Source organism: Somniosus microcephalus, chromosome 6 (assembly GCF_052327205.1).
Source record: "Somniosus microcephalus isolate GS21.2 chromosome 6, FLI_Smic_1.0, whole genome shotgun sequence".
Classification (NCBI taxonomy): Eukaryota; Metazoa; Chordata; class Chondrichthyes; order Squaliformes; family Somniosidae; genus Somniosus; species Somniosus microcephalus.
Genome location: NC_140992.1, coordinates 62674196 through 62689361, shown reverse-complemented (window position 1 = coordinate 62689361; position 15166 = coordinate 62674196). Strand labels below are relative to the sequence as shown.

Below are 15166 nucleotides of genomic sequence, written 5' to 3'. Positions count from 1 at the left end.
GCGAGACTAAAGTCTTTGATTGTGCAGGCTGAGCAAATCTGGCCAGGATGAGTGCGTCCCTTGCATCCCGGGCAGCAATGTTGTCGCGCGCTGGCGCCTTCTGGCCTGTGCATCTTCAGGAGGGTGACTAGCAGCTTGCTGCTCCTGTTGATGCTCCTGCTGTTGCTCATGGTTCTGCTGCTACCGCGGCTGGTCTGCATCCGAATCTGATGTCCAGGAGAAAAGGAATTAAATGTTCGCCATTCTTCTGGAATATGCCTCAGTTGAGGAAGCGCTTAGTCAAGGTGGGGAGAGGGGTTTCCCAGGAGGTCACACTGGAGATGGGTGTCAGGCTCTGAACTTCCATAACACTGAGTATGCCTGCTAAAAGTTCCCCCAGACCTGAAACAGCAAAGTTCTGCCACCTGCACATGATCATTTGTGAAAACTCCTTTGTAATAGTGGCGCTGCAGCTGTGAGTAAGCAATCCACTTGTGAGGCCGCTAGCATTACCTGGCATGTTCCAGAGGAGGCGTGTAGGATGTGGGGAATGACTAAAAATCAGAAAGGCCTCTCAAAATGGGATTATGGAGACTATTAAGTGGTTGTTAAGGGCCTATCCCGCCTCTTGGAGGCGGGATGGAAAGGGGGTCAGAAAACACGCACTTGGGAAAATTGCTCGGAGGTGGGATCGGGCCCACCCGCCATTTTTGCTGATTTTAACAACTCACACACCTCCAATCCCGCCTCCTCGGGCCTGGCAAAATCGAGCCCATAATGTTGCTGCACCCATGCGTATATATGAATAGCTAAGATTCAGATTTAATGTCAAAACAGTATGAGGGAAGGGCAAAAGTATTATTGCCAATTAACCATCCAGTGTTTGAACTAGAATTGTTTATGATCACTAAATGATTAGTCTGAAAATGCCTGTTATCAATTTCTATCTTCTTAGACCGGGTACTGATCAATGTCAAGTTGAGCTATATCCTGATTCATTTGCTTATATAATTGGTTTTATTAGCATTATTCTTTGTTTTTCACATTTCTGCTGTGCTTGGCTGCTTCTAATAATGTCTGTCTAATCTTAATAAGAATTGCTTAAATGCATTTGAAATTTTAATAAATGTTTGTTTAGAACATTAAGCTATTATTTTAACCTGAAATACGTCAGACGTGGCTCAGAACAATTTATGTTTACACTTATATTTATTTTAATAGATCAAAATTATTCCAATAAACCAAAAATGTAATTTTTGTTTTTCAGTACAGTATCAGGGTAATTGGTAACCACAGATTAAGGTTTTGTACCAGGAAAATGATAATTTGAAGGGATATTTACTAGTCCTAGCCCCTTTAGGGCTACCCCAGATCAGGCATATTCCTCAGACATTCACTTTCAACTAAAGTTTGAGGTAGCCAAATCCTAAAGACGCTGAATTGGGTCTAAAGGTCCAGACTATCTCTCCCTAAAGGAAAGGAACAACCCGAGAATGCTACCGTCCTCCAGATAGCACTTTTAATAAGTTTCGCTAGACTGTAACGTTCCGGATATTATGAGTGTCCGGAAAATTCCCCCAGAATTCTGCAACTCCTCACCAAAGAGTGTTCAGAGATTGAGTTCGCGAGTTTTTGATACAGAATTTTTATGTGAGACAATTCTAAAAATATATATTTATTAAAGAACCGACATGTAGTTTACAGTTGGTGAGTCAATTGCAACATTAACAGTTCCAAAAAGAGAAAACTTACAATCTTATTATCAGAGAGTCTTACTTTTAAATCTTAACTTCACTACAGGATTACAGGTTATAAAGCCTCTTAAGGGTTTCTCAATGAGCTGTTAACTACTTCAATGAGGTTACCCACCTCTCCCGAGCGGGTCCATGGCATGCTGGGAAACGCACCTAAGTTAAATGCGGAAGTCAGCGGGATGAAGGCGGGTTCCCGACATGCTGTCAATTTCAGCGCTTTGAACTGCCAACCCGCTCGTGAACCCGCACTCTCTGCAATGTAAAAATTCTGGCCCATGAGTTTAAACATCAAAGATTCCTGAAGATGGGAAAGGCCAATATTAAATTTACTGAAAAAAATTCCCCATCTTTGGGGTCCATGCCAATTCCTTAGCCTAACCACCACACCTCCCCCTCTCTTTCCCCCCCCCCCCACCCCGCCCCCCAGGTAGGGCTCACTTCTGCTTTTCAAGAGATCTGTTTGCCTCCTCTCATTCAGAGTACCAGCATTGGATCCATAATGGGGCAGGAAACAAGTACTCCCAGGGTAAGGAATCCCCATTCTGATGCTGTCCCCGCTGACATTGCTGGCCTTGTAAAGGAGGGTAGATGTTCTGAGACTTACAAGGCTTAATGAGATTTCCCAAATGAGATCAGGATCTGGAGTTTTGGTGGATGCCAGAAGGAATGGCTGAGGAAATTTGGCCCCAAATATCTAATGTGTGCACCAAAATTTGTCATCAGAAAGCTGATGGTCATCAGTCTGAGCAGACCTGGGTAGATCCATTAAGATGACTATTTTAGTGGAAGTAATAAGTCACATTAGTTTAGATCCTACCCTACTGCTCTATTCACCCTTTTCACAAAGATATTGGTGCCATTTTGGTTCAGGTGAAGGCTATCTGTCTGGTTATAGCTTTCCCTTTTCCAGAACTTGCTCCAACAATGTGAATCGTTCTTTACTGCAGCAGCTCTGAGCCACATGTTGACCTTCATACCCCTCCTCTCCTTAACATGTTTGGCGCATGGGACAAGAAGGAATTTGGAGATTATGACCTAGAAATTCATTCATGCCGGCCACTGGCATGCACTGGGAGCAGGGAATGATCCCTGTTGCTGAACAGGTAACCCCGAGGCGCACCCGATATTGAGCCTTGGAGCTCATGTAATGAGAGCATGTGGACATCTGTAGGGCATCCCCAGGCAGCTCGCTGGCGAAGAAGCTTTGAATTTCGTGTCACTGGCTGCGGTCTCAGGTAGGTCCTTAGAGGAGAAGGGAAGGCAATCGGGAGAGGGCACCCGGGAGGGAAAGGGGTCAGGAGAGTGGTAATTGGGAAGGAAGGTGATTGAGAGGGGGCGATTGGGAAGGGGGCAACCGGAAAGGAAGGCGATCGAGAAGGGTGCTATCACGGGCCAGCAGCCATCTACGGGACTGCAGCGGAGCCAAGAGAAGCTCTGCTGCACCTCCTGGCGCCACCTTCAGGAAAGTATTTATTTTTTTATGCTGGCTAGGCCGTATGTGGACTTGGTTATCCTGAATGCAGCCAGTCCGGCGCCGGCTACAATCAGGGCAGCCCAATTTTGGGAAGGAGTCCTTAAACAGACCTCTATTTGCATATGCAAATAGGGGACCTAACGCTTTTTTCAGTTTCAAGCGAAGGCCCTGGGTGCCTACACTGATGCCTTAGCGGACCAAGAATTAACATGTTTATACAACATTCCTCTGTTTGCTATTTTAACACAGCCATTAACTTGTTTTTTTCAAATGGGTTAACATCTCTAAAATAGCAGACAGGAATGTCCTCCCAATATAGTGTGTTTGTCTGCTGATACCACCGACTGTAATTTCTGTGCTTACACCTTTGATTGCTGAGAAGCTAAGTTTTAAATTTGAATATAGACAGTATGAAAATACCACTCAGGTTGTCAATGGAAAAAGATTAGATACACTGCAAGACAGTGTTATGTTTCTCAGTATATAATCAGTCCATTCTCACAATCCTGTTTTCTCCTTTGCAGGTAATTGTGACCTTTGTAGTGGGCGCCGAGGTCCATCAAGAAATAAGCAATGATTTCTCCAGCATTGGAACACCCTTTCTGATGGGTACTGTTGCACTTGGTAAGTTATTTTTACTGCAAGTTTTTAACCCTGGGTTATATTTTCCTCTTTGGTCAAAAATGGAGTAAGTGTTAATTTTTCAGCACTTAAGACACACTAACAAAAAAGTGTGATTGCATAGTTTTGAAAGAGCGATTTCCTTGCATGTCATTTCATTAGCGGAAACAAAAATGCACCCACTCGTGACGTAACTGTAATAAATCATCCTTCGTGGTTTCTTCAGCAGTCATTGAGCCACTGAACTCATGTGCTGACTCTAATATTAGGAGTTTTAAGGTTTCGGACATCAGATAGTCAAGCTATCCTGGAGATGTATTATGGGTCCACCACTGAACGTGCCAGGATTTCCGACGGTGCTAAAAGTGGGTGGAACCCTGCTTGATCTGGGTTCTACCTTGAATTTAATCCCCCTCCCCCTCTGTCAATATCCCAAGAAACTGCCCTCCCTGGCTCAAGAAATTATTTTGGGGCCCTAGTTCATATCTCTGAGTAGCCAGTCATCTATCATTCCTACTTTTTGAAAGAAATGCAACATGTTTCATTGCCTCAGAATGTAAATGCAACGTGCTTCCCCCGATAACATACATTGGAGCACAGTATTTATTTCTCTAGGTCACAAACCAGGTGCACGTTTGTGGAAAAATTATCTGCTCTTTGTTTAAGTGTGCCAAATGATTCATGTGGGCACATTCAGTGATGTCCTGCATCTTAGGGAAGCCACCAACTTGGTAAAATGTTAGCTGCCTCTGCTACAGCTCGACAATAGTTGGGTGTGTGGCAGTACTTTCGTTCACTTAGCTCCGTAATGAAACTGGGCATGGCTAAGGAACACAAAGCATAGGCAACTAATCTGTTAGCAGTTTCTACTGGACATACGACACTGTTTAGGCACATCTAGGCCTGGATATTAACAGGGGCGGGTTGCGCAGGCTGGGAGGGGGGGTGGGGAGTTTCGGACGGGAAACCCAGAATTCCGAGTTTTAATTCCACAGTGTGCGTCTTTTGTCATTGACAGGTTCCCCGCCCGGCCTATCAGCCTGATTGACAGGCTGGGCTTCATGTCAGGCGGGGAGGATTCAGGAGCAGGCCGCAGGACCAGTTAGGTCCGATCCACGACCCTCAGGAGGGAAGCCGATCCCCAACCCCAGTGGGGGTGGTGCGGGTATGATCCCGGAGGTAGGGGCTGATCCCCGACCCCAGGGTGGGGGGTGGTGTCCTACCCTTGGGGGGTGGGGTGATTCTTGGCCCCGGGGTGGGTGGGGGCAGCTGATTTCTGACCCTGGGGGAGGGGTATCCGATCCCAGCGTGGAGTTCTGATTCCTGACCCTGGGGGAGGGGTGTCTGATCCCTGGGGAGGTCCCATTCCGGACCCTGGGTGGGGGGAGGAGGGGTGGGGCGGTTGGTGGAGGGGTCTGTTTCCAGATCACGGGGTCTTTGTATGTGGGGGGGAGGCGGGGAGCTTTGGAGGCCAGGAGGAAGCACTCCTGCGCCTTCTGGCCCACAAGGAGTGCTGTAAAGGCACTCACCTTCTCCCTGAAGCTGTCCTCGCCTCCCCTTCAGCTGCCGTGTTTCCTGAGGCTTGGGAAATCCGGCTGGCCACAGTTAAACCTGTAAAACAGGTTAAGTTAGAGGCTGCCAGCCTCATTAAAATAATTAAATTGCCAACCCACCCCTTCCCCGTCTCAGTTAAAAGTGGGTGGGTTGGAGGCAGGTTGGGCTCGTGTTTGAGATTTTAAAAATTTTAACCTCTGACCCGACCCCAACCCACCTGTTTTGGGGCATTAAAATCCAGCCCTACTACTTTCTCACTAAAATTATTGAATGCCCCTTGACATTCAACGGCATTACCATCGCCGAATCCTCCACCATCAATATCCTGGGGGTCACTTTTGACCAGAAACTTAACTGGACCAGCCACATAAATACTGTGGCTACAAGAGCAGGCCAGAGGCTAGATATTCTGCAGCGAGTGTCTAACTTCCTGACTCCCCAACCCTTTCCACCATCTACAAGTAAGGTGTGTGATGGAATACTCTCCACTTGCTTGGATGAGTGCAGCTCCAACAACACTCGAGAAGCTCAACACCATCCAGGACAAAGCAGCCCTCTTGATTGACACCCCATCCATCACCTTAAACATTCACTTCCTCCAGCATAGTGGCTGCAGTGTGTACCGATAATCTGCAAGATGCACTGCAGCAACTCGCCAAGGCTTCTTCGGTAACACCTCCCAAACCCGCAACCTCTACTACTTGGAAGGACAGGGGCAGCAGGCGCATGGAAACATCACCACCTCCAAGTTCCCCTCCAAGTCGCACACCATCCTGACTTGGAAATATATCGCCATTCCTTCATCGTCGCTGGGTCAAAACAACACTGTGGGAGTACCTTCACCACACGGACTGCAGCGGTTCAAGAAGGCGGTTCACCACCATCTTCTCGAGGGCAATTAGAGATGGGCAATAATTGCTGGCCTTGCCATCGACGATCACATCCCAGGAACGAATATTTAAAAAAAAATAGATAATATCGGTGAAACCCAGGTACGGAAACTGTGGAGCAAGCAATACTGGACTTTAGCAAACACCGCAGTCATTATAAGCAATCTGTATTAGGCTTTTGATTAGAAGAATCATAGGGCAGGATTTTAACTGGGCAAGTGAAAAGGCACTTACCTCCTGGATCCAGCAGTCCTCGCCTTTCTTTAGCCGGCGGGTTCCCCGAGGCCCGGGAAACCCGGGCGCCCAGAGTTAAATTTAAAATAGAGATTCAAAATGAGGCACGCGGCCTCATAATATTTAAAGTGCCAACCCACCTCCTGGGAGTGGGTTGACCGCCTGGCCCCGTCTGCCTCCGTTGAGACCGGAAACGGGCGGGTTTCAGCTTTCTATCGCTTTAACCTCCCACCTGACCCAAACCCACCCCTTTCTTGGGGTTAAAATTCCCCCCATAAGATCTGCAAATCAATTGACATTTTAAGTTAACCCACAGACTTCTCCCTTGATATGAATTTCACATTTCTCATCAAATTTAAATAATTTGCACATAATTTAAAACAATTGATTTGTTCTCCATGATTAAGGTTTATGCTGTATGATCCCAGTTACTAGAAGAAATTCCAGTGATACCAATATATGATTTACAATACAGTGTATGGTTTACTGTATATAGGGAGGAGAGAGAAGGTAGGAATAAAAATCAGGATGCAGGTTCTTTACAAGGCTTTTTTTTCAACACTAACACTAGTTGGGTACTTCATTTGTTTAGATTGCAAAATAATTTCCTAATATCTCAAGAATGTATTCAGGATCATGAGTCCCACAGCATATCTGGGAATTACGTAATTTGAAGCTTTGGGAGTTGACTCTGGGATCCAGACATGTAATATCATTAATTGTTTGAAAATCATCCAGATCTCGAAAGTAAACCATTCAAAAGTGAAGCTTGCTTCTTTGATCACATGTGACATAATTTACTTACCATATTACCAGTTGCTTATGAGGCAGTAGCACTTTATCTTGGACAAGTTCTACCTACTCTTGAAAATTGGGGAATTTCACATGGACGTGTTTAATAGTATTGCCTTAGGTAATGCACCTGCTTATTGGCAGTCAAATACCTAAGTGGTTTGGGAGATATGAAAAGTTGGATGCTTTATTGGCAGTTGTGAGGAGCTTTACATTTTCAATGTCCTCTGAACAGTTTAACCCTTTCATTACTAATTTCTCATTATCAAAGCTCTTTACTTTGCATGGTTCATATAATCAGACACCAGATATGACAAAAAATTAACTTTGCCTGTGTTGAATTTTAACTTGTGTTCGTTTTAACTGGAAACAGCATGTGGAGGGGAGGGGTGGTGCGGGAGGTTATAAAGAGGCCACGCTGCATTAAGATCAGTCATGGCTGTGTTGAGATACCGCGGCAAACGTGGGAGTCGAGACCAGAGCTAGTAAAACACAACTGCTTTATTCAACCTCATGGCAAAGAGAAACTGGAAAAGCCCGCGCATCCACTTAAATACTCCCCAGACAGGAAGTGCTGCCGGCAGCCTGTCCCTGCGGGAAACCAGTTGCTGGAGGAAAGGGCCCCCGGCTGGGGGCGTCTGCTTAAACTGTCCATGCCGCCGTGAGCGGATTATGTCCAGTGGTGGCGTGTAGCCACAGAGCTCCCCCCAGAATCCGCTTAGGAGGAGTGGACGAGTCGTGACGGTGGTCTGATGGTTCTGCCGCAGCGGCTCTGAGTGGTCGCCGGTCTAGTTGGTGGGGCCGGGCGGTTCGCCGCCGGCTGTGCTGGCTTGCTGGCGGGACGGCCTCTAGTTGGAGGCCGGGCCACGGGGACCTGTTCCCCTGGTTCTGTGTGTGCTGGTTTGAGCCGGTCGATGGAGACTGTGTCGACCCTGTCGCCGAGTCGCAGCTTGAAGACCTTGTCCCCGGTTTGTAGTACCTCGTACAGTCCGTCGTACGGGGGTCGCAGGGGTGCGCGTCGTGTCGCACGAAGACGAAGCGCGCCTGCTGTAAATTTGGCGGGACGTGAGGTGCAAGTTCGCCGTGTCGGTTGACCGGAAGTGGGGCGAACTGCTGAGCGGAAGAGAAAGAGTTGAGCCGCTGCTGTTCGGTCGACCAAGGTGTGGTAGCCTCCAGAAGGAATTCGCCTGGGACGCGCAGCGGTTGTCCGTAGACTAACTCCGCTGCCGAGGACTGGAGGTCTTCCTTGACCGCGGTGCATAGGCCTAGTAGCACCCACGGTAGGCGGTCAGTCCAGGTACTGTCCTGCAGGCCGGCGCGGAGTGAGGCCTTGAGTGACCTGTGGAAGCGTTCACACAGCCCATTGGCCTGCGGGTGGTACGCCGTGGTTCGGTGGAGCGTCACCCGAGGTTGCGTGCTGTGGCCGTCCAGAGTTCGGAGGTGAACTGGGCGCCTCTGTCGGAGGTTATGTCGGCTGGTACGCCGAACCTTGCGACCCAGGTGTTAACGAACGCCCTGGCGATGTCGGCTGTAGTGGTGGAGGGCAGCGGCACTGTCTCAGGCCAGCGTGTGTAGCGGTCGACCATCGTGAGGAGATAAGTTTGGCCTTGCGATGGCGGCAGAGGACCGACGATGTCGACGTGTACGTGGTCGAAGCGGCGGCTGGGTACCTCGAAGTCTCCCAGGGGTGCTTTTGTGTGTAGCTGTACCTTAGCCCGTTGGCAGGCGAGGCAGGAGGTGGCCCAAGTCCGAACATCTTTGCTGAGGCCGCGCCGGACGAAACGCTGGGAGAGGAGTTTGACGGATGCGCGGGCACCCGGATGGGAGAGCGCGTGTAGCGCGTCGAAGATGCGGCAGCGCCAGGTTGTAGGGACGACCGGCCTGGGTTGGCCGAGTGAGACGTCGCAAGTGACTGCCGTGGCTTCGGGCCCGTGCGCGACCTTGGCTAGGCGTAGCCCTGGCAGGCTGGTAGCCGCCGAGAGGAGGTCGGGGTCCATGAGCTGGGCCGCTGCTAGTTGCGCGTAGTCGACCGCGAGGTGATTCGCGCAGATGGCGGGACGGGAAAGGCAGTCGGCGACAACGTTGTCTCTACCGGAGACGTGCTGGATGTCCGTAGTAAACTCGGACACGGCCGCGAGCTGGCGTTGCTGCCTAGCGGACCAGGGTTCGGTGTGCTTGGCCATCGCGTATGTGAGCGGCTTGTGGTCCATGTACGCGGTGAAGGGGCGGCCTTCCAGGAGGAACTTGAAATGGCGGACCGACAGGTGGAGCGCGAGAAGCTCGTGGTCGAAAGTGGAGTATTTGACCTCTGGGGGGCGCAGTTGGCGGCTGTAGAAGGCAAGCGGCTGCCACGCGCCATTGACCCACTGCTCGAACACGGCTCCGACCACGTGGTCGGAGGCGTCGGTGGTGAGCGCGACCCGGGCATCGGCCCTCGGGTACGCGAGCAGGGTGGCGTCGGCGAGCGCGTTTTTGGTGGCGTCGAAGGCGGCTGACGTGTCAGTGGTCCAGGCTACGTCCATCTTGCCGGATTTACCTCGGAGGGAGTCGTATAGGGGCTTCATGAGGGCTGCAGCTCTGGGGATGAACCTGTTGTAGAAGTTCACCATCCCGAGGAACTCCTGGAGGCCCTTGATGGTTTTGGGGTGGGGGAATTGCTGGACGGCCTGCACCTTGTTGGGCAGGGGGACGGCCCCAGCAGGGGTGATGTGGTGACCGAGAAAATCGATCTCGGTTAGGCCGAATTGGCACTTCGCCGGGCTGAGGATGAGCCCGTGTTGGGCTAGGCGCCCGAACAGGATGCGAAGGTGTTCGAGGTGTTCCTGTTTGGAGGAGCTGGCCACGAGAATGTCGTCTAGATAGACGAATAGGAAGTTCAGGTCCCGGAGGACTGAGTCCATAAGGCGCTGGAAAGCCTGGGCTGCATTCTTGAGGCCGAAGGGCATCCTCAAGAACTCGAACAAGCCGAATGGGGTGATGATGGCCGTTTTGGGGATGTCCGCGGGGTGTACGGGGACTTGGTGGTAACCGCGCACCAGGTCGACCTTGGAAAAGACGGTTCGTCCGGCCAGTCGGGCCGAGAAGTCCTGGATGTGTGGCACCGGGTATCGGTCGGGGGTGGTGGCGTCGTTGAGGCGGCGGTAGTCCCCGCAAGGGCGCCAGCCTCCGCCGGGCTTGGGGGCGATGTGGAGGGGTGAGGCCCAAGGGCTGCTGGAGCGGCGGATGATGCCGAGTTGTTCCATGGTGGTGAACTCGGCCCGCGCAATTTCCAGCTTGGCTGGGTTGAGTCTGCGGGCGTGGGCAGAAACTGGGGGGCCGGTGGTGGGGATATAGTGCTCCACACCGTGTTTGGCGGCTTTGGCCGAAAAGGTCAGGTTAGTGAGGGCGGGAAACTCGGCTAGGAGTGCCGAGTAGTCGTCCGTGGCTCTGGCGAGGCAGTAGGTCATCAGGCCGGCCGAACGGGCCGGGGTGAATGCGCCGGGGATGGGGGCCATAGTGTTGATGTCGACGAGGCGGTGCCTCGGAATGTCGACAAGGAGGCCGTGGGCGCGTAGGAAGTCGGCGCCGATGAGTGGGCAGAGGACCTTGGCTGTGAGGAACTCCCAGCGGTAGCAGCGGCCTGCGAGGTCGAGCGTGACCATGCGGGTGCCATATGTGCGGATGTCAGAGCCATTGGCTGCGGCCAGCGTGATACCCCGTGTGCCGCGTTGGATTTCGAGGGCAGAGGCGGGGGTGATGCTGTGCTGGGCCCCTGTGTCGCACAGAAATCGGCGGTTGGTTCTGTCGTCGGTGACGTACAGTAGAGGCCCCTTTTGCCCCGCAGCCATCGTGGGGGCCGGTGCGGGGGGGGGGGGGTTTGAAAGTGCACGGTGGCGTGCAGCGTTGGGCCCTAGTGCCAAAACGGGTGTGGTAGTAGCAGTGACCCGGAGTGGTAGGGCGGTCGAGCCTAGTGGGCCGGGAAGACCGCGTGGTCGTTGCCGTGAGGTCAGGCGCGACGTCGCGAGCGGACTGCGCAGAGAGCAGCCGGTCGGCCTTTTCGGCTATGTCATTCAGGTCCGTGGAGCCAGACTCCACAATGAGCGGGCGGATGCTGGCGGGGAGCTGCCGAATGAAAAGCATGCGAAAGAAGGCGCCGGTGTTTTTGTCGTCCGAGAGGGACAGCATGTGGGAAAGCAGATCCGAGGGTGAAGCATCACCAAGGCTGGGGAGGTCAAGGAGTTGGCAGTTGCGCTGGTAAGAGGACGTTTGAAATTTTTTAAGGAGCGCAGCCTTCAGATGTTCGTACTTGCCTTCCACTGGTGGATCCTGCAGCGCTGCCCAAACCTTGGGGACTGTGGCGTAGGTGAGAGAGGAGACGAGGTAGTCGTACTTTGTGGCGTCGACTGTAATGTGTTTCAGCCGGAATCTGGACTCAGCTTGAACAAACCAGGCTTCGGCCAGGTTCTCCCAAAAGTCCGGTAGTTTAACCGTGACTGCGTTTGTATCCGCCATGCTAGCTTAGGATTCGTCATGAGCGTCGGGGTCACCAGTGTTGAGATACCGCGGCAAACGTGGGAGTCGAGACCAGAGCTAGTAAAACACAACTGCTTTATTCAACCTCATGGCAAAGAGAAACTGGAAAAGCCCGCGCATCCACTTAAATACTCCCCAGACAGGAAGTGCTCCCGGCAGCCTGTCCCTGCGGGAAACCAGTTGCTGGAGGAAAGGGCCCCCGGCTGGGGGCGTCTGCTTAACCTGTCCGTGCCGCCGTGAGCGGATTATGTCCAGTGGTGGCGTGTCGCCACAGCTGTCTATTTTTCTGCAAGATGGAGGCAATTTACATTATAGTTTGACACGAAAAGGATCACTTCAGAGTTACATTGCACCTAAGATGCACTTTGTGACACTTTGCTCCTTAGGTGTAGTTCTATTCAATTTTCTCAGATTGAGACTTTAGTTACAGACAGGCTATGCGAAGCCTCCATTCTTTATTGAAAATGGCAATTACACTTGGCTTGACAAACATTCCAAGTAATTTATAGCCTGTGATTGCAGTTGATCCAATATCATTATGAGTCATCTGTTGCTTTTTGTTTCAGTATAATTTTAAAGGAGTCTGTGTTGCAATTCTATAAGAAGGTTGTTTACCAAAAGGAGTCAATTTTAAGCTTTCCAACCAGCAGAGAAGTTCTGTGTTTAAGTTTGTGCTGACTGGTAGAGAAGCCCGACCAGTTTGAATTGGTTTCTTAGTGTAAGAAATAAGCTTCTGTTTAAAAGTTCACAATGTAAGAAGTGAGAACATAGAAACATAGAAAAATAGGAGCAGGAGTAAGCCATTCGGCCCTTCAAGCCTGCTCCACCATTCAATATGATCATGGCTGATCCTCTATCTCAATACCATATTCCCGCTCTCTCCCCATACCCCTTGATGCCTTTTGTGTCTAGAAATCTATCTGTTTCCTTCTTAAATATATTCAGTGACTTGGCCTCCACAGCCTTCTGTGGTAGAGAATTCCACAGGTTCACCACCTTCGTTTTAAAAGTATACATTTAGAGAGAAAGTGAGTGGCTTATTCGTTATTTTATATATTGTGGAGAATAAAGAATTGCATCTTTCTCACCCCCCAATTTTAACTCCGGGTGGGTTTTGGACAGGTAGGTGCTGCAGAAAGCAGGCCCAGGCTATATTAACTCCAGGGCGACATTAACACACCGCATGCCGGAAGCGGGCGGGAACCAGTTGCTGGCTCCATGGGGAGGGGGTTGCGGGGGAGAGCGGGGGGCGCGCGGTGGGGAGTCCAAAGCAGGCTGGCCTAAACTTTCCTCCTCCTTCTGGCCCCACAAAGAAAAGTGAACAACTTACCTGTTTCGGCATGTTTGTCTTCCTGGCAGGTCCCGACTCTCTTCAGCCTGGCAACAAAGCCACAGGAGCTTCTCTGCTCAAGCTTAAGTTAAAATTGCAGTTGGGGCCTGGTAACGTCATCAGATCCCGATCTGCATATTTAGAAATGAACCCTGCCAACTTTGGGTGGACGACTTAGTCACCTGTCCAAACGCCTGCGTAAAAATAGTGGCCGGCGTGATCTGGGTGGCTTGATTGAAAAAGGTAAACTGTTTTCTTTCCTTTCTGGGACCAGGAGGGACAGGAATGTCCCTGGACCCCACAAGAAAAGCTTAGGCGCCCCCTGCCCCCCGCCCCCCACCCTGAACATTCCCCTGTTCCCAAATGCAAAACTCACAGGAGACGATCCCACCACCTACCTTGTGTTGGCGGGCAGCCTCCAGGCCATGCAGTTTTCTGCCACTTCTCACCAACCCAGAACAGGCGGGAAGTCAGCTGGCAGAATTTAAATGAAGCCCGGGAGTTGAAGGAGCCCAGGTCTCATTTCTGGAACAGCAGGTGAGTTTTCATCCAATTGTCCAAAACCCGCTTGGAGTTAAAATCTGGGCCCAAAGCTGTTTCTTTCTGTAACTTTGTGAGAATATTGTGCATATGCAGTTTGCGTAATGATGTGATCTTAGCTCAGTCTGTAAAACTCTCATCACTGAGTCAGTAGATTAGTTTAAATCAAGGCTTTTTCTGCCTGTTTTTGGTGGTTCAGTTGGATGCTAACAATCTCATGTCACTGTTTAAAGAAGATCAGGGAGTTCTCCTGGTATGTTAGCTCTCTTATCCAGTACCAACAAAACCAAATCATCTAGTTACCTGTCTTGGCGCATTTTTATGGGATCTTGCTGTGCATAAAATGGCTGCAGCGTATTCCTGCATAACAGGCACTGCACTTCAAAGTAGTTCATTGTACGTGAAGCCCTTTAGATGGTTCTGAGAAGGTACCATATAAAAGCAAGTCTTTCTTGTAAATGATGTAATTACCTTCTATTTTCCAATGTTACAGGCCATCTGCCATTTCTTGCCTCATTTTCTTAATTTGTCAGGATTTCTTTGAATGTTACACATCGCCACTGCCACAAAGTTTAGTAGCATTTGTATACCTGATAATATTAAGTGGTACCGTATCTATATGATTATGGAAATTATATTTTTTTAAAACCCAGACCAGGTCTTAGCAAAACTCAACTGAGAGCTGCTTCACAGACAAAGCACTGTCCATTTATCATCATCTTCTGCTTCCTGTTGCCAAGGCAATTTTCAATACAGATGGGCAATTTCCCATTAATCTACACACCTTTATCCAATTTAGAAACCTAAGATGCAGAACCTTGTAAAATTCCATCTCAAAGTCCTGGGGGTTTAATTTGTTCAATGTGCTATTTTTAGCACATTGGTTAATGTGTTCACCTTTCCTTCCTGTTCTATTTTAATACACTGATTAACCTATTTATTTTAAAAACCGTTAAAATTATGCAGACGGAAATTTAACAAGAATGCATTAACCATTATGCAGAGAGGAAATCAAACCTGATTTAAACCCGGAACGAGAATCGAGAGGGTGAGGTGAGCATCAACCCCACTCCCCACCCCGACCTCAGCAGCATTAATTCCCAGGCCTCATCTGCACGCCCCTGGTCAGTTGCCCACCTGAAACGAGTAGGAAGCTGGCCAGTGGGCGGGAGTGTAATTTCGGGTGGCAGGAGGCCGACGGCCGGGACCAAAGGAGCGGTCGCCAGCACTCGGGTAAGTTGGGTGAGGGGATTTTAGGAGGACCTTGCATTCGAAAAGGAGAGAAGCCTAGGGCAGGGCAGGCCTAAACATACCTTATAAGGCCAGGAGGAGCAGTCCTACTACTCTTCTGGTCCTACAAGGAAAGTAAAAAAAAATGTTTCAAAAACCTAGCTGTTTGGCCTTCTTTTGGCTCCAGCTCCTCTTCCCGCTGTCGTCACCTGATGGGAAAACCGCAATGGCTTCCCTGCTCAGGCCTCAGTTAAAA

At 50.2% G+C, this 15166-nt stretch overlaps 1 protein-coding gene across 4 annotated transcripts in view; it reads left to right on the top strand.

Annotated features, from left to right (window-relative positions):
* The window catches only part of LOC147115764 (uncharacterized), a 500089-nt gene that overhangs the window by 290213 nt on the left and 194710 nt on the right, over positions 1-15166 (top strand). For all 4 annotated transcript variants that reach the window (XM_085990285.1, XM_085990282.1, XM_085990283.1 and 1 more), the window contains one exon: positions 3732-3831. In XM_085990285.1, coding sequence (XP_085846411.1) covers positions 3732-3831 — 100 coding nt within the window. The remainder of the gene's footprint in view (positions 1-3731; positions 3832-15166) is intronic.